The sequence below is a fragment of the Temnothorax curvispinosus genome, unplaced genomic scaffold, assembly GCF_003070985.1.
Source record: "Temnothorax curvispinosus isolate PA1 unplaced genomic scaffold, ASM307098v1 QBEX01006086.1, whole genome shotgun sequence".
NCBI lineage: Eukaryota > Metazoa > Arthropoda > Insecta > Hymenoptera > Formicidae > Temnothorax > Temnothorax curvispinosus.
The window spans coordinates 206,837-232,417 of NW_020215866.1; the positions used below are offsets into that span (position 1 = coordinate 206,837).

Sequence of the window (25,581 nt, forward strand, 5' to 3'; positions counted from 1 at the left end):
CAACCTCACTTTCTTCGCTCCGCTCACAATCCAAGTATTAACTTTTTGCGTAACACGCTCAATTCTCTTCTAACGTTTTATTCCTCATCCTTACTTTCTCGTCTCTCTCCACCAACGGCACTTTTATCTACAGAGATTACTTACTGCGGAATTCACTTCTTACCTTGTTACCCTGCACCTAACCATCACAAATCGTTGGTCTGATTTCGTACTTAGATAACAGCCGGCTAATCAAGTAATGAAAGCTACGTGTGTATTGGCTTCTTCCCTCGATTTTTCCATCTTCCCAGTTTTCCCCTTACAAACGTATCTCGATGTTATCTTGAAGAGGCAAGATTTGAGGCATTAACCGATTAATTAATTTTCCGCTATACAAAATAAATGCGATTTCAAGCGAGCGAGTCACCATTGTGCATGGTAAAGAGCTGGGTTTAACGTTATAGACCATACATCGTGAAAGTCGTGCAAACTGTCCACCGGCGCGGGCGCGAGGGTAGTAAACGCGCGACGTTAATAATTCTTGTTGTTCCATAGGACAGGAGTCGGAGCGGAATTTACGACAAAGTTAGACATTCCGCGTTAGAACGAGGTGCGAGACTGAAAACGTCTCTTTTGCCCGGAAAACGTTTCTAGCGGGTCCTCCTTCGCTACGATGGAATGCGACGTCAGAGAAAAATAGCCTTGTCCGCGCGTGCATCGCAAGATATTTCTCGTTATTTTTCTTATTCCTTCGAAGCATTGTGTATTGTAATGGGGGAAGAATTACGAGAATAATTATTAGGTGCATATAATTTGTCTATCGCCGCTAATCAAGCCGTTCACTAATTCTCTCTACGAGCTTTTTTTCAAACGTAATTTTCGTTATAACGCAAAGTAATGAACGCGTACAAATTCTACGATTACGCGAAGCGCGCCGGATCATAAAAGGATTCGAGGATAAAAGCGCATAACGAACAATCTCGGAGCGTCCTTTTAATCGTCCTAGCACGATCTCGTTTGCGTCTCTCCGCCTTAAAGAAAATATTTGATCGCCGTGTTTTCTCCTTTAGTTACGCGCGCGCGCTTGTACCTAAACCGACGTACGTAATAGGTAGGTATAAGCTGTTTTGCGCGATTGCTCAAAAGCGGCGTAAAGTGACCTGGAAGCATAGAGTAAATAGATGTGCCTGTTCGGTTTATTAGAACCAGAGAGGCAAGACTCCGGCATTAAATCAGGTCGAGAGTCAAGCAAAGAAAAATCGCGACCGGAGAACAAAATCGTCGTCATTTACCGAATTGTTTAGTATCGTGATAATACGCATCGCTGCGCAAAGGGCTATTTATTATGCTCGAATTTTTTATTACTCTCAATTTTCGTCCTCGTGTGCTTAATGATGCCTAATGATTGGCGCCTTGCACGTTGACTTGTATGGTAATATTTCACGATCTGTATACACCAGAATTATACATATATAATTTTTTTTATAATAAAGGAAGATAGTTTTTTTTTCTTGTTATTATACATATATCTATCTATTGTTTCAAAATATCGATAAAACACTAATAAATTACATCTCAATAATGCGCTAGACAAAAAATGCCGTGTTACAAAGTCATCTCTCTTTGTCATGCAAATATTTGTATTTTGCGTAAGAGAAAATAATTTCACTGGAATAAGGTTAGAGGTTTATATGCATGTGGCTACATAGAGTACTACGACTTAATATTACGGCAATACTTAATTATGCAGCAGTATATCTTTATAATAACCTTGAGATCACCCTGTTGATCGTAGAAGTTTGACGGTGCGAGAGCAGCTTTGAGCCTACGGTTCCTATAGAAGATGAACATGATCGCCGCGAGCAGCATCACAATTACGGTCGTCAGGATGCCGATAACTAAACCGACGAACTGCCTCGATTCCGGTTCCTTGCTCTTATCTGGAACTGAGAAGGATGTATGTGTGTATGGAGTGTGTCTACATAGTATGTATGTATATTATATATATAAAACGACTGGGTGTGTATATGTAGTAAACAGAGATGCACCCGTCATATTCGGGTGCGGGATACGGAGGAAATCGATTAGCTCAACGATTAACGGTTACACCGCAAGCTTAGTGATCTTGCATATTGTCACTGGCTTAGACTGTGCTCTAGAGATAATTTACATTAATTAATCGCGACATCGATCGTAATTCCTAAGGATTCAAAGTCAGTCTTTAACGTTTGAGTAATTATTTAATGAAATCTCTTTAGCTGTTTTCTTCTAACCGATTACTTGTAATTCATTTGACAATGAATGTAACTGATTCAATTAAATATGAAACTTTGCTTCGCCAGTAAATAATTAACAATAATGACTTTTATTCGACCTAACTGGCCACATTTATTAAATACAATTCGTCTCAACGTTTCGATTATTGATTTTGGTCCTTCTCAAGTGTAAATCTACACGGAGAGAATTTTCTCTTAAAATTTACTCTGAAATCATGGTAGTTGTGGAACAACATGTACCACCAAGAATTTTATGCGAGCTATTCTGATTAATATCCACCATAATAAAAAATGTTAATATCTATTACATTAAAATATAAAATATGTTTGATTAATTTTACTAAAATATATCTAAGAAATTTCGATAATTTTTCAAAATTTACCAATCTGCTTGGTAATTTTTATCACATTGTTTGTAAAATGTTTTTTGTATATTTTAAAAATTCCTTGGTTGCCAAGTTGTCCCAAGTTTATAGTGAATTTAAGGGTAAAATAAAACAAAAAATTCTCTCCGTGTATAAATTACAAATTCAATAAGCAAAAGGCATGTAAACTGTAACTCAATTTGACAAAGTCAACTTGAGAACCAATATAATAAAAATTTTTTAAACTAATAAATACCCAAGTTATAAAATTAGTAATGTAGCTTTTTACTGATATCTCATCAGTCATAACATTGTGCTAAATCAAGTCATAAATCTAAAAGCTAAATTTAAGCTGGTTAGATCAAATGAGGAGATCATCGTGTAAGTATAAGTTCAAAGGCTTACATATGTTTCGTATGTCTTATAAATCGTAAAATAATCCGTATAATAGTAACACTGTCTCAAATTCAAATAGATGACATTAGCATTACACATCGTCATCATAGCTGGACGTCAAAAATTAAAACATCAAAAAATGTTTTTTATCAAGAAATATAATGGCATTATTAATTTAAAAAAAGGATTTGAATATACTATATATGATAAAAAGCGCAGAAATGAAAAGAATCTCAGAACTTATATGTTAAAAATTAAAACATATAGAAAGCACGTCAAAGCGATAGAATAATTCAAATGAGCAAATATCAACACAAGGTGTAAGTCGTTAAGTCATAAATATGCTACAAATATATAAAAACTGAAAAATAAAAACTATATAGACTTTATTACTTTATCATATAGAGCGTTCAAATCCTCGTATCTTTTTTAAATTAACGATGCCATTATAATTCTTAATAAAAAAACATTTCAGCAATCTCTCTCTCTAGTGTGCTTCTCTTATTTGCATAAAACTTTTGGTTTAGACCAATTAAACTCATGTTTATATGAAAGATGATGTTTGCTTACTACTGAGTGATTGCTTTCGCACTTTCTAATGTTGTTTTGAACTGAAATGTTCCTGTGAACTCGTGTCTCTAAATGTCTCTATAGTTTGTTCTATATATGAAGTTACAGTTATCACAATTAATTTTATAAACTAATTCTGTAAACTGTTCTTGATATTTGATATCGGAAACGCATTAACAAGAAGAGGAATACGAGACAGAAGCTTATTTAATCGATATATCAATAATTTAATACTCACATAATTTTGCAAACAACAAAACCGCGATCTCTGTAATATATAGATTGTTATCAAAGTTATGTAAATATTAAATTATTTATATATAACGATTTTTATCAAGCAACGCTAGCTCCTCTTTCGTATTTTCTTCTTGTTAACGCGTTTTCATTATTGTAATTATTATTAATTATTAATTATTATTTTACAATATATTTAAAAGTAGTCCAAAATAAAACGTCTATGAGACCTCAAAGATATCATAAATCGGATCTTATAGACGTCACAATGATGTCTTTTTAATAGTTTTATAAGACGTCTTATAAAAGTATAAGTCAATTTTAGACGTCTTTAAGGCATCATAATGTTCTCTGGACAACGTTACTAATTTTATGACTTACAATTAGGTATTTATTAGTTTAAAACATTTTTAATGTATTGTTTCTTAGTCATTTACTTTGTCAAGTTGAGTTACAATTTACATACTTTTTGCTTATTAAATTTATGATTTATAGATTTACACTTGAGAGAAGGACCAAAACCAATGGTTGAACGATTGTTTTTAATAAATGTGGCCAGTTGGGTCGAGTAAAAATCATTATTGTAACTGATTTATTTCTTTTTTTATTCTCCTTTTCTTGTCGTGACTCAATTTTGTCTCAACTTTTTTTGTCTTAATCACTAAATTTTTTAGTAATTTTTCAAAAAACGTAGCTTTCTATGATAAAAATAAAGTCTTCCATTTAATCGAAAATAACCACACAGTCTCGCAGATGTCGTTTCGAAGCAAATGGAATATCGATAGTAACGGTAGTCATGCTGATAACAAAAGAATTTTCCAAATAATATTTCGACCGCTGCACGGTGCAGACAGCTGACCCGCGCTGATATACGCGATAGCGGATTCACTCGCCCACGACGCTTGATGCATCAAGCAACACGACCTATCACCGTAGATAATGCCGCCGAGGTAACCTCGCATAATGTACGATGGAACGATAATGATGATTGCGTTCAGCACGAAGCTCGTAACTAGATCACGGTTGATCAGTGCCCGGCTGAACAAAAACAATATCCGCTGATGGCTTTCGTAGTCCACCGCAATAGCCTGATCATCGCTTGAGTATTTTATAAATCAATAAACGAACAGGAAAATAATCGAATAAGACACTTTTTTAAATATCGTGACATGATTGGCAAAATTGGTTTATACTCATAGTTTTAACATCATTAAATGGTATATGAAAATATTAGGTAAATAATATATACAATTTTTTGGAACGAATGACATTAAAGTTAGTCAATCAATTACCAATGGCAAGAAATGTTTATATTGATATTTCTTTACAAAAAAAAAGAGTAATTCACGCATACAGAGATCGAAACTAAGCTATAAACTTTCTCTGATAAACAACAATAAATTCTTTTCTTTGTCTTTTCTGCAAACAAAAATATCAGAGAGTTTAATTTTCCGAATAAAAATATATCTGCGACAAAAAAATTTCATCTTGTTTCATGCTCTTTTTGAGTTTTCAACATTTCGGTCTCGTTTCTTTCGCAGACCAATTTCGGCGCAATGTTGCAGAGCATCGGTCGACAAGAAAGCATAATGTTATTCTTCCTAGTGTATCGTTTGTCCTCTTAATTCGCAGATTATTACCCGCGTTGGCGCACATTCGTACCTTTCTGCGCGGTGTAATATGTAATGAGTGTTAGCTATACGTCGTGCTTTAAGCGAAAAAACATCGTCCCGCTTTCTTGCGCTTTACTTTGGGCGAATTTAACAAGCGGACACGCAAAGAGCAGTTCGAGCAGTGTACACAAATACAAACCTATGTTAAACAAGCACGCGAGCATGAACCTGACAAGTTATGAAGAAATTGCAGCAATTCCGACATCGTCACTGTGTGATTGAAAAGTTTTCCGCTTATGCAGCGCGAGTCGCGGAACGTCAGTAGGAAGAAAATTTAAATTAGTTATTCGCTGTCCATCTTCGAGAATATCGAGTGTAATCAATTAGCATTAAAAGAGTTTCGTTAACGAAACTCGTGATCTTTTTAACGGCGTCTCGATACCGCGTCTCGACATCTCAGAAGAGAAAGTTAAAGAATTAATCAGGTTAATTGCGCGGCTTTTGTGAGAATAAAAAAAAAAGTATCCTTCTATATTGATTAACAAACTCGACCAAAGGACAAAAGCGACCGCTCTTTTTCTTCCGTGACGTTTCTTTTGCAGGTAATCGAGGACGTCCCTGGGACTACTCGATGTACTTTTTCGCACAAGTCTGTCGATCTCAAGGGGTCTTCCAGCCCCATCGTCGCCGTTTTTCCATTAATTGCGGTGTAAGGCGACGTCGCATATAAAAAAGAAGATTCCTCTAAAGATGCAAGTATTTGCCTTTTCAATTTCATATAATTATAATTAAATTTGTGCTGTGAATCTAAGAGAAAACACGCAAATTAATTGCGCGGTAACGTATTTCAGATTTCTCAATAATATCTACTTTTATATTTTAAATATAAAGTTTGGCAGCGTTTATCTTCATTATTTAAACTTAATTTCAAATTTTTTAATCAAACTCTCAACTTCTAATAATATCATTAAAAAACTACGTCAATTTCGTATCCGTTCATGAAAAGTAGTTTTACGCTAAGTGCGTATCGTACAAAAAATTCAAATTAACATTTTTCTATGTTAATAAATCGTGTTAATGAATCTAGCGATTATCATGTAATGATCCATTTTTCCGACACACAATTCTTTCGCGATATATCGAGCTCATTGTTATAAAACATGACAAGGGGGGAAAAAGCTCGGCTGAAAAGAGCGTCAATTACGCGGAAAATTATGAACGTAGCTTACCGGAGTAACAATAGAAAAATCGGACAGTAGACTTACAGGTGTTATCTTTGCTTTCCTCCTTATTAAAAGTAGCCTTCACTTCGTCTCTCTGCAGTGGACCCTCGTTATTTTGATAGGGGCTGCCGGTCGCCAGTACAATGGCGCTCTTGTTCTTCGCCTCCTCGTCCTCGGTATTGTTCCATTCGGAGATAACTGTGCATTCAGGATTAGAGCTAATGAAATCCACCGCCTATCAAGCTCGTATTAAATATTCGAGTGTGTGAAACGTCTATATGTGAGAAAAGCATTATCACACAGTGGGAAAAGCATTGTTGGAACTAATTGAATTAAATTAATAACTCGATAAATTCTATGCTGTAAAATCATCGACGATACACGACTAATCTATACCGTTGTTAAAAGCGAAATCAATCTCTGATGGCATCAGTAAAATCAGTCAAAAAGGAACGTGCGATGCTCGAAAATGAGTTAAATTTCGTGCGTCTTTTGACAATTTTATCGGATTGTACCAATGCCCTTTGTGGCCGCGGTACGGACACAGAATTTCATTTGTATGCGGGATAGTTTTCTACGACACATCGATCGTTTGAAAACGAACAAATATCACGACCAGAATTTAATTCGTGTCACACGCAGCTGGAATTTTCCCGTTAGGCAAACTGAAAATTAGTGCCGCGGCAATTTATCGACTAATGGACACCAGAAAATATTCCAATTTTCGAGCAGTTAGACGCGGTTCGTACGCGCAATTTATAAAAAGGAAAATTAATCGGAGTGGGCCGCGCGCGAGCGCTTGCTGTCGGTGCTCTCGCTCTCTCGCGGCGCGACTCGCTCCGGCAGAAAACTCGATGCCGGTGCCAAAAAGAGGAACGGGTAAAGGAGGGGGGGAGGAAGGGGGCGCGATATATTTTCCTATCGATGTCGCAGCTCAACGAAGCATTTGTGCGACGTGAATACGAGTTATGTGGTATACAGGTGACGAGGAACATTGGTCGCCTCTGGGCGCCGCGCGCCGCGCCGGTCGGTCCAACTTATCGCTCGCAGTCGAGGACGGAGAGCACCGGAGTGCGGACGAATGATTAACGACGTACCCACTCCCGCGCGGTTGGCCCGGTGCAACGAAGCGACACCGAACTTCCGAAAGCTTGCATTACCAGAGACCGGCGGCTAAGTTCCCGTCTCGGATTGTTTGAGACGAATTAAAAGAAATATCGGTGATCGATATGCGGTCGCCCGTCGATGTTGGATTAAGCTAGTCATTGGGGTAAGTTGCCGTAACAGTTGCGTTTTGCCGGCTGCGGGACCGCGGAATCGATCTTCCCGATCGAATTTGATTTGAAAGACTATACCGGGAATACCGGTCTCACTCGGATGTTATATGAGATATATTGTCCGAGCTACAGCTACATCGCGATGAGAAACGCGCTTTTAATTCCTAAAAAAAATTCATGAACTTTTTCGTTCCTAAAAGTTATAGCGAACAGAAGAGTTTACAGTTTTAATCCTAACTGTTTGTGTTTGTACTTAAAGAACCTTTAAGACTCTCTTAAATAAGCTGTAGTGTAATCGTAGTCTTACAAACTCATAAATGTTTAATAAAGTTACTTGTTCTTATGTAATTCTGATTCAACGTAGATTTCCGATCGCGTTGAATCGCTATTGGTATCGTATTTATATCGTATTTTTCGTTCTGTGATATTTTCCGCGTACGGATTGTATAATTCTCTGATCTCCATGAGGACTCGAGTTATTTTCTATTCGAGCAAATAAAATTATTGTTTCCAGAAAAATGTCACATATATTTCGAACAATTAACAAGCAATATGTTATGTATACATTATTCTAGCTTGTGCACAGAAAAAAAAGAAGTGTTAAATCAAGTCTTATATTCTTGTATATAAGCAAGAATCTACGATCTTCTTATGAGAATTTCAACTTTTTCTTCTTGATTAAACTATCTTCATTCAAACAAGTTTTCTTCATTTAATGCAATTTATATCTCATTTCAAGATGATAGATTCTTGCTTATGTACAAGAACATAAGTCTTGATTTAACACTTTTTTTTCTGTGTGAGGTTACAAAGAAGATATTCTCTTCGGGAAATATTAACAATATATATATTGTTACTCTATAAATTGACGCAGCACATATCAATAGAAATTTATATAGAAAAAATTATACGTAGTATGATTTAAGAAAGATAGGGTAACACAATTTCATACAAACACTACAAACGACGTTCAAAATGAAATACGTGCAAGTTTTATGTGCCACTTGATACGGGCGACAAAGAAAATCACTCGCTTCAGCGTTACGCTGCCGAAGTTATCTTTCGTGAAAGGAAAGAACACAGCGCACTGAGAGAATGATTAACGACGGCTTCGCTCGTCTGGTTCGTGCAACATTCCGGCTTTTCGAGACAAAACTTTTTGAGAGTATATATTCGAATGTGTATATGTGTGTGTGTATACGTGTGCGGTAAGTAAGTTTCGTTTCCGGTCCGCGACCACGTGCTCTCATTCGCACAACGTGCCGTGGATACTTCTGCTTTTTGCTTTCCACGGTGCTTTAAAGTCGAGCGAACAACAACGTAGGACTAAACGATTTCAGAAACTTTAAATGTTTTCGCACTGTCTTTTGTTCGGGATACGATGCTATTGTCCGAGCAATTCCGACAGTAAATATATTTGTTATTGCGAAAAATATTTTCCCTTAACGCTGATATTACGTTTATTTTGTTATCTATAAAGAAAAGGAGTGAAATAATAGAAAAAGAATTTATTCTTGAATTATTAGGAGTAAAACTGTGTTCGTATATTAAACAGTAATAAAGTACAATTTAGTATCATGGTATTTCTTAAATACATCTCGTTATTTCTGTTTAATCGATATTTGTTTATACTAAATACTTTTTTATATCCTTGTTCTAAAGTAGTGAGATTCTCTACAAAATAAGTTTACCTTATATCAGTTTTATAGCAGTACGCGTGCGTTTACTTTGAAACTACACTACCGTCGGAATAATTTTTCTCTCCAAGCTCCGCGCGCCTGAGTTTCGGAACGATTTTCCTTCCTACCGTCTGCAGTATCACCGCGCGCTCATATCTTCGACGAAAGTATGTCACTTAAAATTGGAAAATCGCGTTGAATCGCGCGGCCTTGAAGCGCGGTTGCGCTTCGAAACTATTTCTATTTCTAGATTTCAATTTTCTGGACTGCCTCCTTTGATTTTCCGTTTAACTAAAAGCGCGTCTTTAAATGCGAGGGGGAGAGCGCGGCGGAGAAAAGGGCGAATCCCGGACGATGTTTTAGCTTCGCCATTACTCTCTCGGTCGTTTTCCGACGCGACGGTCGGAGAACGCGCGGAGGGCGCGCGAGTGTTACCCCGAAAGTAACACCCTGAAGATAAATTTCGACTGCGCACGTGGGATGGCACGTGGGAGGTAGAAGAGGGAGGCCGGGGGAGAGAGAGGAGGGGATCGATCTTTCTCTTACCTGATTCGAAGATTACTTCGCTGAGCATGATCCACCGTGCGGCGAAGTAGAGCTGCAACTTTAGGAAACGGCCGGCGCGCGAATGCAGCTTTATGGTGACCTCGCGCGCCTGCTCGAGCACCTGATCGGGGATGTAAGAGAAATGGACAGGCTCGCCGGTAAACTGGTTGCCACCTGTGCCGAGGTAGACCTTCGCGTACGAGAAGACCTGCGAGGGCAGCATAGAGATCGTGTGTACGTGCCGAACGCCTTACGGGAATGGAATCGGGCGATTGGACGACGCTCGAATGAGGTGGAAACAGTCGCGCGTGATCGTATCGCTTCTTCGGTCCGGAGAATGTCGTAAGACGGACGTTCATATCGCTCGTAAAGTCGAATTAGATCGAACGTGTATACATATACATATATGAAGTATTGTTATATAGCAGGCGCGAACACTATGCTCGTAATTCGTTTTCCTGAAAAATAAGCCGCCCGGGATAGAAATAATTTTGGCGAGAGTGCACATTGAGAAATCCCCCGCTATCGACGGAAGCACTAAGCTCGCGAACAGGCGCGGGCGGCGCGATGAACGGGACTGCACTCTGTAAATCGCGGGGAAAATGTTTTTAAAACCGCGTAAAAGTAGCGGAGACATCGGCAAATGTGCAATGTGATCGTGAAATTTACGGTAGTTCCCCGAAGCTCGTAACTTCTGAAATAATAACGGTAACGGGGGCGCGAATGGCCGATACCTGCACGTCCTTCGTGAAGTAATTGTTCATGTGTAGGTGTATGGCAGTGAAGTTCCTCGAGTAGTCGAACTCGAAAGTTATTTCCACCGGACGTCCGAGCATGTTGGGTGTGTCGTTTCGCCAGCCGACCCATTCGTATCCTGGAATCACAAACGAATCATTTCGTTACAACACCTCGCAGCTTTGGAGTTTCCTGAAAAAAAGATGTGAAGAGTTGTTAGTTGCGTGAAATGCATAAACCCCTTATCTTTTAAATTAATAAAATTCCGGTAAATGCTATTAAATTTACAATGAGAAGACGAACTCTTTTGCCTATTCGGATCTTTAACAAAAAATTCGTTAAAATCAATTTATCAGTGAAAAATTGGTTCGCCGTGAACAGTCCATGTATATTAACGCAATTTTTATTTGTTAGCTCAACGTATTATGCCTTTTGATATTTAACAGTAATTGAAGGTTTGCTGTATGTGCTGTATCAAAGTCATCTTTTACGCATGGAGAGAACGTATATCCAGTAAAAATTGCTACCTGTATATGTCACACAGAAAAAAGGTTCCGATATATGTATTTGAATTAAAAAAAAAAGGTTTTATGTTGCGGGTTGTATGATACGGTAAACCATTTATAGGTGCGGTGTGCACGTACCTATAAACAAGACAATAAAATCTGTAACGCGAATAGTGGACAATTCGCGCGTGACATCGAATTTATTTAAATGTTGTAGCGTAAACGGAAAACGTATGCATGAAAAACAAATGTCTAACATTCCTATGGTAAATACATGTCATATACGTATCTCTCTCGAATATATGTAATAGTAACACGCAAGAATTTTGAAACGTTGAAACTTGTTAATGTTTAAATTCCAATTAGAAGGTAAATAGATCACAGGGAAAGAGAGCAGAAGTAAAAGATTTTATTTTTCCACTAAAAACCTAATAAAGACTGATTTTCAATGAGGTAATACTAAAAGAAGTTTCGTATAACTTAAAGTCTTCGAGAGGAAGGTACCGTGCCGCGCCGCCGTTTTACAACGAAGATAATTTAATATAGATAACTCGGTAACTTAAATAATTTGCAAGCACGTGACCTTCGCAGTTTTCTTGGGATTTAAAGACGTTTTCCCTTTGTTACGTATAACGCTGCCAGAAACCGTGCAGGAGTGTTCGCTTAATAGAATTTAAATTACCCGTTTCAGATTCGTAAGTTAAGCTCTCGCGTGGGACTCGTATGCTTCCTCGAAACGTTAATTACGTTTCGAGTTTGTTTTCGTGCTTTCTGTTCCTCTCTCGCTTCATTTCTCCCGGAAATGTTCCGCTCTTGGTATATAGCAGCGCGAGCAGCGTGGTATGCGATACGGAAGAGTTTGCGAGCAATGGAGCAGCCGCGCAGCAGGGCAGGTTATTGCGCGCGAGTCCCGCCATTAGATCCCACTATATGAGTACATGTGGAAACACACGTGTCCCGCGGGAATATGCGGATTGAAAATGGACTGCAATAACCCTAAAGCCCCTGGCCGACACGGCGTATTATGCGTTTCTCAGAAATGCCCCTGTTACTTTCAACATTGACTCCGAAATCTCTAACTCCGCCGCCTAATATTTTTTCGCCGCATTTGAATGTCATGTACAAAAACGCGGCTCATCACTGTTCATTCGTTGCGCACAGTACTTTCCGGAATTAATGATGAAAGAATGAAGAAAAAACTCGTATTTGACCTGCTCGCGTTGCTGCGGAAAAAAATGCACTGCGGCATGCATGGTGATTGGATTCTGGAATATTTGGATACTTATATTATTTAGCTTTTTTTAGAAATTTTAGGTATTCAATATTTATTATAAAATTTTATTAATGCAAACACACATTTTGATTCTTGAAATACTGTGGTTTCAATATATATATTTTTTTTATAAAACTAAATGTAAAAAAAATATTTTATTGTATTTATTTAATAGTATAATCTTTAAATATTCGTTCATTTTTATATTTTTCTTCTTTTTGCTCAATATCGTTTTACATATTATAAAATGTTAATACATAGATCCTAAGTTCTTAGTGCCTTAGAAAAATATAATTTCCGAAAAGGAAATAACAAAGTTACGAACGGGAAAGAAAAAGAGGAAAAGATCCAGTCTCGAATTCGGTGTCGTCGCATCTGGGTTTCGACATCGTCGGAAGAGAATCGCGGATACGTCGTAGCGACGCGACGTAAGAATCTTAGAGTATATTAAAACTTACGGGAATTTCAATCACGCAGTTTGCATTGTGTTTGGCCCGTACGCGACTTTGTGTTTGGATTCCTGTGCGACAACTACTACGATCGTCCCTTCCGTTTTCCAACAATATACCGGGTATTCGCGCGGTGGCGTTATATCGCTCTGACCTATCCGCTTTCATATAGCCCCCTTCCTCCCTTAATATCGTCCCTCGAGTAAATAGTTTCCAGTTTCCTGTCGTCGCCGCCTTCGGCCGCTATCTACCATCAATTCTGAACCTTCACGAGGATCGTAAGATAACCACGCTGGGCGAGTACGCCGTACAACACCTCTGTCGCCTGATGATTTTCCCCTTTAAAGTGTTTCGGGGGAGTACTGTATATAGTTACGAGCGTACAATGCTCGTAAACCAGAAATAAGGATGACCGCGACCTGTCAACCACCACAAACGCTTCACCGATACTTTATTAGACAAGACATTTGTTGCGCGAGAACGTTACGATGTGTGTTTTAATCGATATAGATAATTATAGTACGCAAGTTCCGTTAGGATTGAGAAAGTTTCTCTTACGATATTCTGGGAAGACTTGTCGTATAAAATTATAAATCGTCGTTGATCGCTATTTCTCAAATTCTATACGTTTCGAAAATATGATTAATAAATATTAATATGTAATAAATAACTTCATATGCATTTCTATGTATAATTTTCTTAGTTTTTCGCTTCTCGAGTCTTCTCTTTACGTATTCCTCAAGTATTTTTAAAAACTTCCGAATGAAGGTTATACCGGGGCAAATATCGATCTCGAGTGAGAAATTCGTCTCGACCGCGGTAATATTGGACGACGGTGTTTCCCGGTTTAAAGAGACTCGGGCGAAGTTGTACGCAGTTTTGCCGGGTTTAAAAGTTTAAGAAGGCGGAAGTACGACGGTGTATCCGAGTGTAGCCGGCGGTGGCAGCGGCGGCGGCGGCGGCGAGGGTGTCTCGTGGCATAAATGGAAAGACACAAATGTATCCAGAAGGCGAGTAAACAGCGGGCCGACTGGTTGCAGCCTAGCTCGCGGTTCAATATAAATGTAAATTGGAACAGATTCGAGCGGGCGCTGCGGAACACGTTTGGCTCCGAAGCCCAAGCTCTTCCACCGCGGCCCTCTCTCCGGCTTTTCTAGATTCCGCTGACCCTTTCGACTTTCTTGTTTACACACCTACACACCTGGAGTAGACCGACGGGAAAATTTCATTTTCATTCCGCCGTACGCGCCTCGAAAACGACGGACGCATCTCGCATAGGCGAGACGACGAATATTGCCCCCTGATCGATCGTTTGAAAAACCGCTTCCGTACACGAACACATCCTTCTCAATTAAATTTTGACGGTCATTTGGTTTCCTGAATAAAATCCATATCCACGTATCTGTGTAGAACAGTTGCTATTGGTACCACAGACGACGCGTTATTTCCGGTCGGTGTCGCGCGCATTAATCATTGCTTCATTAAATGGGAAAAAAACTTTCCCGATTGGTCAAATACATCGAGCAAATCCGTAAAAAAAAAAAAAGGAAAATATATTGGCAAAGTAACATGTGCTTTTGATGCGTGAAATGAAGCGTATGAAACACGTGTAAATTGAAAATTCATGAAATAACGACGCGAATATGTCCGTTCTAAAGCGGAAGATATCCGAGATATTTTAACAGAATTCTCGTCGCACATTCACATATTTCAAATTATATGCGCCACGCTAGGAGGAATGCATTTCATACATAACAGGATGCTGACATAGTGTTTTAACGTTATTCAAGACACGCGTTCTGCGCGCGCTCTTACGTCATTACTCTCTTCTTATTTCGCCACGTATACATATTACACTTAATAGGAGTGTAAAGGCGTCCTGAAACATGAGCGTGATCGCTTGAAAGTGGCGTACAATCCGCGCGTTACAGCGAATTACAACAGTAGTTACCGGGGTCCCGCGAGCCGCTATTTAGCCTCGTAGAAAGAAGTTAACGAGTAAGAGATAGCGTGAGATACCGATAGATTAAGAAGACTAGACGGTTGGCGGCGGGCAGGATATCTCGGCGAAGACGGCTCTATCACGCTAATCTAAGACACGATCTAGCGCCGGCGCTAATCTCGTTCCAGCACGAAGTGCAGTCCGTGCCTTACCCTTTCCGTTGCCGCTGACGTCCAATCTGAAGTTGTCGGAACCCCTTTGCCCGTCGACAAGTTGACCAAGTCCCCCGGAGAGGTAACCCGCTTCTTCGCGGCCATCATACGTCCTGTCGGAAAGGTCAACCTCGGAGCCCCTCTTGATTCCTTGGGGCATGGAATACGAGACGAGACCCTCTGGAAGAAGAAATAAGGAGAAGCCCCTGGATATAAGGAATATATAAGCTCCTGAACTATGCATCATCACGTTGCTACGTGGTCGGGCCGTGAACGTTTTCTCCCGACGGTACGTGATAAGATTGCGGACGGTTATACGCGGATAAAGCGCGCATCGTCGGGGAAGAAGTAACGAGGGTCAACATTTTTAATCTTGGCGCTCCGGAGGATTACCGGGGGATCGATCTGAAGGCGGATATCGCGCAATAACTAGACTGGAAACTCCGTGTGTTTCAATTCTCCTTTCGTTTCCACGATGTGTCGCGCGAGTTTTCGTTAAAAATGCGTCGAAGCAAGCGACTTATGTCAGAGGCGAAATGTACTCGTAGATTGTCAGACGTCAATAAGCACGAATGAGTTACACTCGGTTTGGTACTTGGGAGGGAAATGTCGCACCGTCCCGTCCGTCCGCTCATGCCAATAATCGAGCATTTTTCCGTTCGATGGCAGTAAATTGTTTTCACCGATTTCAGTATGAAATATGCACAGAGATATGCTTCTCTCGCGCACTTTGCGATGTTTACGTTGAAAACGGTTGAAAAAAACCATTTTGATTAAAGCGCCGATAAAATGAAAAAATCGATTCGATTTGCGCAGCTTTTTCATCGATAAAACTGGAAATAATAAAGTGTTGCGCGTATTTATCGTAACTATCCGTAGTTTCATTTCCGTCGACGACAATAATGATAAAGCCTTGTCAAACGTAGAAAGTATCTCATTACGATAATTATGGAACATAATTTTACGTCTTCTCTCCCTTCTATGTATCTTCCCTTTGCCATTTGCATGGTTACAGTCCTTAGTCGGTAATGGCCTGAACGTTCGCTAATGCCATTCAGTAAGTCACAATTTATTTTGCAAGTCAATATTATTGGCAGCCGCTGCAATTATGCGTTTAAACGATATAACGATGGTGGGAGGGCTATGCGGATGACACAGTTAGCGGCTGCCGTATAGTTCGTCGTTGGTTGGATTAATGTAGACGCAGCTGTGGCTCACGGCCTACGGTGATCGTAAATCTATGTTAATCTCAGATTCGGGAGAGACTGACGCGTTACATCGCGTCGGCATCTTGTCAGATAGCCAGCGCGAAGGTTGACGATTCACGAAAATTCAAGTTCCGTCTTGTGGCGAATAAAATGCGAATTAATTACATACGCTTCAATTACGTTGTCATATATTTTCATACGTAAACGACATTGTCTAACACTGTTAAGTACAATGTTAAGACTTCCCTTATAGAAAATTAATAAAGTGATTAATTACTTATATCAATTTAATACTCCCAGTATTAAGTTTCTGTTAGGGTTTCTTATTGTGGACAAATATATAGATTTCTTCAGCGAACAGGAACAAGAATAAAGATCTTGAACTTTACGGTTAAATCTGTATCTGTCGAATACCGGCACTGAATAAAAAATTTCCCATCGTGTTCCTTTTTCGTGTACCTTTTCCCGGGTTCCAACCACTAAGCTAAGGCATAAATTTAAGTTACTGTTGAAATTGTGGTCGTTGCGGTCAGAAAGTTCCGGGAAAATGGACTACGTAACCAATGTAAAATATAAAATGCATGATGTGTGGCACGCAAGCGATTCCAAAGGGATTTCTACCGCTTGTTTTCAATTTTATCTTTATAAGTGACAGTGTGTAGTAGGTGTTGATGAAATCACATATAATTGGCTTCACTTCTATACAGCGTAAAATTGATTTGTCACGGTAGTTATTAACACGACGGAGTAACGGCCCTCTAATTTGATTTAAAAAAAATATATCAAATTATATCTTTTTACATGTCGAATAATTTTATATATTGCATCACCATTTTGCGTGTTGCGCGTTAGTGATAAAATTTTTTCAGATTGGGCTAAAATATTTTTTTTTTCGTTTATTTGCAAGCAGTTAAAATTGCAATAAAAAATATATATGGTAAACATTATGGGTTGAAACGTATGTCGGATCCGACTATTTTCGCCGCCCGTTTGCGAAGTGGACGGCAAATTGCTTGTAAATAAATAGATGCTTGAGAAACGTGATAAAAATATGATTTAAAAAAAAAAAAGAATACGTCCATATATTTCACTCACCCGTCCAAGAACAGCCGTAAAGCTCTACGCGCATACACACTGTACGCATGTGAGAGGTGTAAGGGATGAAGCGGATTTTTGTTGCGACTATAGCTGGATCGAAGATCTGCTCCTCTTCCTTATATGGATTGTTATTGCCCAACAAAACCTGTAACAGAGAGAAGAACAGAACAATTGTTGATACGTACATAGAGAAAAATTATCATGACAAAGAGGAAAGCAAGAGAAATATATATGACAACGTTACCGAGGAAAGCTGTGCAATTTGAATTCAACAATTTATATCACCGTTGCATACGATATTTTTGCGAGGGGTTTTTATGTTACCATGTATACACAATGGAGACGCACGGTGAAATAGTTAACTTTAGTCACACCCAAATATTTCCGTTCCGGTTGAAAAGCAGGAAAACAAGCGCGCATTTCATAGCATCTGGTATAGAAGCCTGTTTTTTGCATTGTGTGTATATTTTTTTTTAGTTTATTATTCAGAGTATCGCGAATTTTTTATACTATACAATTTCCCCGAAAGATAGCATTGAAAAAAAAATACACGTTTTTAATTTTATTGCCGCACGGACTACGCATGACATTTTCAAATACGTCGCGATTATAGTATTTTTTTCCAAACCTACTGTTTCAATCTCAAAATGCCGTTTTAATGCCACACACACATATACATATCATGCATCAATTTGGCGTCGCAAATGAATTTGTAGGAAGATAACGTCTATACGATTCGTTCATCGCGATGCATGGGGACGCGCGACAGTTGTGTTTAGGGATAGGATCGTCCGATGTTCATTGGAACATGCTTACAGCTTACTAAGAACGAATCTCACGGGCCGGAAGCGCCATTTTCCGGATCCGATTAGTAAACAATGGTCCGTCGTGAACCTCCTCTAAATGTAAATGCAAGCGTTAAATCTGAACTGGAAGCAGGTCTCTTCCTATCCTTGCTTCTCCCTGCGCTGTATACACATTCGCGTCCCCCGCATGTCGTATCGCGTGTCGCAGAGAGACGTACATATAGGTCGTCGCCATCGACGAACACGAGATTAACATTGAAATACGAACGTCAGCGCGCGTCCGAGGAAGAGATCAAGCACGCCGATATGATCCACCCAGTTGTTTGAGAAACAAGGTCTTAAATTCGACATATGTGTATATTACCGCGTGTACTCTGATAGACATGTTAGGGATAATAATACTGTATCTGCACCCTCGTGTTCGAGCTTGGAGCGCTATGTAATTCAGTAGCTGTGTCTGTATCCTGTTCTGTTTTGCATTCTGAGCATTTGGATGGATTAGCGGTTCTCATCCCATCATTATATTCGCGTCGTAAAATTTTATCTGTAATTACAAGCTTATCTTAGCGTCCTAAAACATTAATAATACCATTAAATAACATAATATAGCTGTGAATTATAAAGAAGATATTTTTTTTCTGTGATATTATTAAATATTTATCTTACAAAATTATTTGATTTTCTTTTTCTGGCGTTAAAGTAAAGAAATTAGCGACTAAGTTCTTTTCTTTTTATTAAGCTGGTCAGAAAGCTGGTGTGGACAGATTGATATATTTGTTTTCATATTGACCCAACCGTATTTTCTACAAAATAGGTAGAACAGATTGAGCTTAATAAATGTTTTAACGACTATTAATATTCAATTTTATATCCTCTTTTACATGCATTTCTCAAGATTGTTATTTATCAACTATATTATCTTTATTAATAACTTTATTTCTATCTTTAATTTTATCTTTATTAATTGTAGTTAATTTCTTTTTTTTTAAAGAAAAATTTACTTAATTATTTTAATTTTTCTCATTTTTTAACAAGCGCTTTTTGTTATGTATTATCTTATTTATCTTAAAGCTATGTTTATATTTGTAATTTATTATCATTAGTCTTCAAAAAAATGATTAATGTAATCAGTTTAAAAATGATTTCTTTTTACAAAAATTAAAAAGATTGTTAACTATAACAACTTCTATTTTTCTTATGCTCTACGATCAATATAGGTACTGCTTAATTGCCATTCACGTTAGTACGAAGTAATCTGTATCGCTGTATAGATTATAGAATCGTGTAGAGAGCAAACATGACACGTTGAATCGTTCAAACACGCTGACCGTCGTCATCCTGGAGAGCAACGGGTCTGCGTTGAAATATGAATATTCGCACGATACCAGGCACATCTCTCTCTCTCTCTCTCTCTGTACCGAAAACCGAGTGCGGTCTAAACACCGTGCACAAGCGTAGTAGATATGACACAAACGCTAATATGCTTTACACACAGAAACGGACTCGTGGCTCGAGCTGGACATCAGCGACCATTGGCCTTTGCTTTGATTTGTGTTAGCGGCAGTGCGCCGCGATTAGAATTTCTAACCAGGAATCTGTTATTTCGCGTTAATCATATAAAGCGCAGTATCTGATGTCCATAGTCGCTGAGGTAGAGGTCGAAACTCAGAATATCCGCGCGCGGCGGCCGCTAGTAGAGCGTCGTTTTGGAATTTCAGAATTACAGCGTGTAGTGGAATATTTCCACGTATATATCCCGACGTGAAATATTTATATGATAGTTATTTACCTTTTGTTCATTTATTTTATATATATATACGGGCAACCGGCGCTCTCTTTTATTAGCGAGTGCAGCAGAGACTACACAATATTATAAATATATAGGAATATTATGTAAAGCGAACGTAACAAAAGTAGAATGTAAATTAAGGAACAAAGTAAAACTTGTAAAATTAATTTAAATTTGTCCGAATGTAATTCTTAAATTTTATCGCGTGGACAATACGTAATGTGTTATAAAATCGTGATCTTAATACGTTTATTACAGATGGTATAAAGAGTCCGCAGCTGTAAACGGCCCACGGAGTTGTAAACGGCACGCAAATGGAACGTGCCTCTCTTAAACGGGTGGGCCGCAACGGCGGAATGGAGTTTCCGCTATATCGGCCGTTTCGAAACGACCGACCGCGGATGCATTATAACTGCAACTGCACCGTGCTGGAATACAAGCCATGCCGGGATCTACGCGATAGGAATAATTAATACACCTATATATAAGGACCGCCACGGGGTAGGAGACGACGCTTCTACGATATCGTCTCACCGACACATAAAATTGATGTCTATGCGCTAGCGGCAAGTAGAATCTCTCCTCCTGAACGCTTCGCCAAAGTCTATAATTTGTCGGCGCGAGGCTGAGAATAGTTTCGATTATAGACATCATCATACACTAAGTGACATTTCGAATAATATGTCTATGAATAATTGAGGGATGTATAATAATATATCTGTATAATACATACATATATATATATATATATATATATATATATATATATATATATATATTGATGTTATCTATTAATGTTAAATTACTTTTGGTACCTTTTATATACACAATGGTTATAGAGCTTTTGATTTTTAGTTGCCTTGAATTCATTCAATATTTTTAAAACAATAGACCGAAATGTGTCTTAGGGATACCTTCTATATGAATTGAATAACCTATGTCATTTTAACTTTTCTTTATTAAATTTGTTTATCGTGCGAAATGATTTTCGTGTTTTTCGCGAAAATATTGCTAGCCATATCAATATACGGTTTTTAATAACCATTGCGATTTTTTCGCATATGGGGGACGGTTGTTAAATAAAACCGAAGATAAAATTTTGTGGTGTCGTAACGCTTATTGTTGAAACTCCAAAAGTACTTCACCGGTAATACCGGATAATACGATTGTGAAGTGACAGCTGTAAAAAATGTTTACCGGGCGTTGTAGAAATTTTACGGGATTTCACGCTGTTGCGATTATACACACATATGTATATTAAATTCCGCACGTAGTGCTTTTTAATTTCGGTACATCTCGGGCGTTAAAATTCGCATCGTGTCGCGAATACAATATATCGACGAACTTTTAGGCGTGTGTGTGTGTGTGTGTGTTTTTTATATTCATACAATTAATTCCATCGATTTCGCTTATATCGCGGAACAGTCGACCTCGTTTCGCCTCGGTAATAAAAAGTCTCGCACCTTATCCTGGAGATCTCCTTCCACCGTAAGCGCAAAGAAACAGCTCTCAGGAGAGAGCCTGAGAAGGTTAGTGGGTCGATCGAACGTATTTCGGTGCAAGACAACAAAAGAAGGGAAGTTTATGTTATGCTTGCGCGTTTATGGCCATCTCGCTTTAAGCTGCTCGAGATTGCTCCGTTTTAAACGCGACCGTACACCATGTACTTTAAAACAATTATAGGCACACCAACTTTGCGACCAACAATCTCTTAAAACTATAATTTTCCAGGTAAATGAAAATCGTTCCATCTACTCTCGCAGTTCTCTTTAACGCGCGTCGTAATCGCCCTGTGGAAATCGTCGTAATTATCTTCTCTGACTATTAAAAAAAATTGCCCCGGTAAAATAGCAGAGATATTGATTACCGTTTACAGTTTTCGAATAATATAACGTTGTTATAACGACGATAATTTTGTTTTTAATAATACGTGACTTTATATCATGTGATTAAAACATTATATTATATGATTAAAAATTGACACAAAATTACTATTAGAATCGATGATACACCAACTTGGGATGGCTTTCCTTAGCTTACCGAGGTCAGGAGGTCGAAGGCAGGTAACTCGGGTAGACGGATCGTCTTACGGTGGCGAAAAAGCGGAACGGGCTTACGCGGCGCGTCCTATTTCCGCCCGTCCGGCGTGTAGGCAATTACTTCCCCGGGGCGCTCTCGTGGAAAGGAGACCGCTTCTAATCTGTTTGCGGCCGAAATCAAGCTTTCTGCATTTCTCCTCAGTGAAGACGGTTTCATTTTAACGCCTTTAATTTCACACCAAAGAACCATATCTCGTACCGCACGTTTATTGATTTTTATTTGCATCCTCTTTCACTAGATGGCCTGTATTATTTAACACGTTAAACTTTCTTTCAATAATCACTGAGAATCTTTGTTATTAACCCGTAGACTTACCGTGACTCGCGACATTGTGGCAAATTCACGCTCCATTCTAATCTGTCTGTAGCTGATATTAGGTACCCTAATACTCTACTAACGAACAAGTGTTTAATTGTAACATCCCTAATTCAAAGCGGAAGGAACCCTCCTTTGTCTCGGTTAATGCTAATTAATTTAATGTCAATTAAAATAGGATCTTCTCTGCTAAGCGTGTTATTCCAACTTCACTAAAATACGATTTAGCACAAAGTACATTTAATAAAATTAACATTATTACACAGCGCACAAATTATATAGACGCGGTCGTAGCAACGTCGTACACACGCGAGCAACCGGGGAGACCACCTTATATAGCCTATATCCACGAGTAAACAGAGTTGGCAGGACGAGTCCCTCTTTTTCGTATAAACGAGTGCTTCGACAAGTATAAAACCGAGGGAAACAAAACCCTCTCCGAGTAGTAAGGAGAAGGAGATTTGACCCTTTCGTGAGCTCGTCCGAGTACTCTCGTCCGGAATTGAAATGCTCTTCTATCGAGACCGGATTTCTAACGAGGCTAATGAAGAGAGGGACAGAGAAAAATACAGAGAGACTTGGCGCTTGTAAAAGGAAGGAGAAGCACGTACAATGTAACCGTGGAAAATTGTCGCCGGTTCATGCGGTAATCCGCTAATAGCATGTCCGTACGTACCGATAATCCATAATCCATCCGATACCGGGTAGAAGCAATGCACATATGTCCACATGGCATCAGGGAAAGCGCGCGCGGGCGTATATATTTTATCTGCACATATTTATGCCATACCTGCGCGGATTAAGAGCAATTTTATGGCGACCTTCCATCTACGGCTATCGATTATTGAATTCCCATGAAAAATGGCAGAGAGAAGCGAGCCAGAGATATAGACATGTATATATACGCTTTCTACGTGCAATCGTATTCTTTAATTCCGTCGAACTGAAACAACCAAACGGCATTTTCTTTCTGCTTGGAGAGAATATGGTTGATTTATCAAACGCGTATATATCCCGCAAATCCAGTGGAAAAATAGAACGACGGCTGTTCTGGTTCGTTCGAACCTGCAGGGCTTTCCTTCTTGATTTGTCTGACTAGGGATGGACCTTCACTACTGACAACTTTAAGAACCAACTTTTCGTTTTCCAAATGGAGTTACTAAAGTTCAAATTTCGAGCGCGCACGTGACCAAATAATAAATTACGCAATTTTGCTATTTCTTCACAATCGCCATGACGTAAAATGTGAAAGCTCAGTGAAATCTAATTACATAGCCGTAAACACGAGTTGTTTAACTTTCGCCTTAAAAATTTATTAGGTGCAAGATATTGTTTGTGGAACCTCTTTGCTCCGCTTGTTCCGCTGAAACTTTTCTCTGTAAAAATTTTTTAACGTAATAACGTAGTGATATCAAAATTCGCTGCGTCACTGGTACAGCCAGCCAGCGGTTACATAATGAGGGCGGCTCTTAGCCATTCCTTGTTTCGTTTATTTTTTAATACCGTACATCCGAGCAATTTTGCCGTGCGCGCGAATACGTACCCGCGGTAATGACCACCACACGTAATGACTCCGGAGCCGAACAGTATTTCGTAATGGTGCATAGCTCTCGCCATATTGCAATTTGAATTTTGCTGAAATCGGTGAAAAAAAGGGGTGCCGGGTGCCGCGGAATGAATATGTTAATTGGCTCTGGAATTGGCTGTCCCTGTCGGTGATTGATTAAAATTCGATACGTCGTGACGCCGCCGCGTTGGTCGACTGAACGACGGACGGGAGAGGGCGAGGAGGGGGCGAAAGGGCGGCGAACACGACCGGGTTGGGAAGGGAGAGTTAGCATGACTGCAACGAACCGGCCGTTCGGGCGAAGTTACTTTGCGGATAAACGAGATTGAAATTTCGATGGAAATTACCGCCGATACCTGTGGACTTAAGCGAACTGTCACCAAGTCAAACAGCAGTGACGACTTGTCGATTACGTCAGGGGGTGTGCCATCATCCAACATGCCAGACTAAGAGAAATGGAAAAACGTTTTCGATGTTCGCGCGGTGTTCACTTTCCGATATCTTCCCGCGTCTTGAATTGCTTAAGGAATCCACTGCGGAATTACGCAAGGATTGACGGCATTCGGAAGGAGAAAGATATAATGGTTATTTAAAGTATTGCTTTCACTTCTTATAAAAGCCATAAAGAGGAATATTTCTCAATTATTTTATCAAAATTAATCGCTCAAATATGATTCCATAAATTAACTTATATTTCGAGGATTTGTATTGTAAATATTGCAAAAAAATTGTTAAGTTTTCAATAATCTTGACCGTTATACGCTTTAAGACTTATATATAATACAAGGATATATATTTCGCATAGCAATGCGGTGTGGAATTCTGCTATGCAATAAATCTCACGTATAGGATTTATCGTAGTGCATCTCTGGGAATATTATCGTTGAGAGAAACTGCCGAGTCTTGTTTCTTGTATGCGTCAACATTTTGCTGAAATCCGCAAGGTTCGAGTATACAGAGCATGGCCTAATTCGTGACACAATGGAAAAAATATGTAATTCGTCTCGCGTGAAAAAATAAATAGAAAATTTAGATCAAAATTTTTTACTTTATTATTTTGTGAAAATAGAAAATTATTTTCCGACAATTAATTTCCAATTTAAAAATTTTAAAAACATTAATATCTGTTTTTATGTAAGAGACCAACTAAAAATTAAAAAGTTTGTTTAATTTCGAGTTTTATAGTTGATTTAAAAACCAGATTTAAAAACAGTTTATTGGCGCTGTTCCAATCTTAAGAAATACCGAAAGCTTTCCATAAAAAGGTAAACCGGATAATATAAAAGTTTGAAAATGTGAGGAAAAAAATATAATTCTACCGTGAAAGAATAAACAAATTCATTTAGCTGCGCCGCGACAGGTAGGTATGTTCAAGAGCCGCAGCGAGGACTGCTCGTATTACAGGGGAAGACGTATACGAGTT

General features: G+C 38.8%; 1 protein-coding gene across 1 annotated transcript in view; it reads right to left on the reverse strand.

Annotated features, from left to right (window-relative positions):
• Positions 1 to 25,581, reverse strand: part of LOC112455428 (discoidin domain-containing receptor 2-like) — a 178,970-nt gene that overhangs the window by 27,333 nt on the left and 126,056 nt on the right. The window contains exons 6-11 of the mRNA XM_025017328.1: positions 17,579 to 17,726; positions 15,276 to 15,455; positions 10,893 to 11,032; positions 10,159 to 10,366; positions 6,699 to 6,854; positions 1,750 to 1,925 (exon numbers count right to left, since the gene is read on the reverse strand). Coding sequence (XP_024873096.1) covers positions 1,750 to 1,925; positions 6,699 to 6,854; positions 10,159 to 10,366; positions 10,893 to 11,032; positions 15,276 to 15,455; positions 17,579 to 17,726 — 1,008 coding nt within the window. The remainder of the gene's footprint in view (positions 1 to 1,749; positions 1,926 to 6,698; positions 6,855 to 10,158; positions 10,367 to 10,892; positions 11,033 to 15,275; positions 15,456 to 17,578; positions 17,727 to 25,581) is intronic.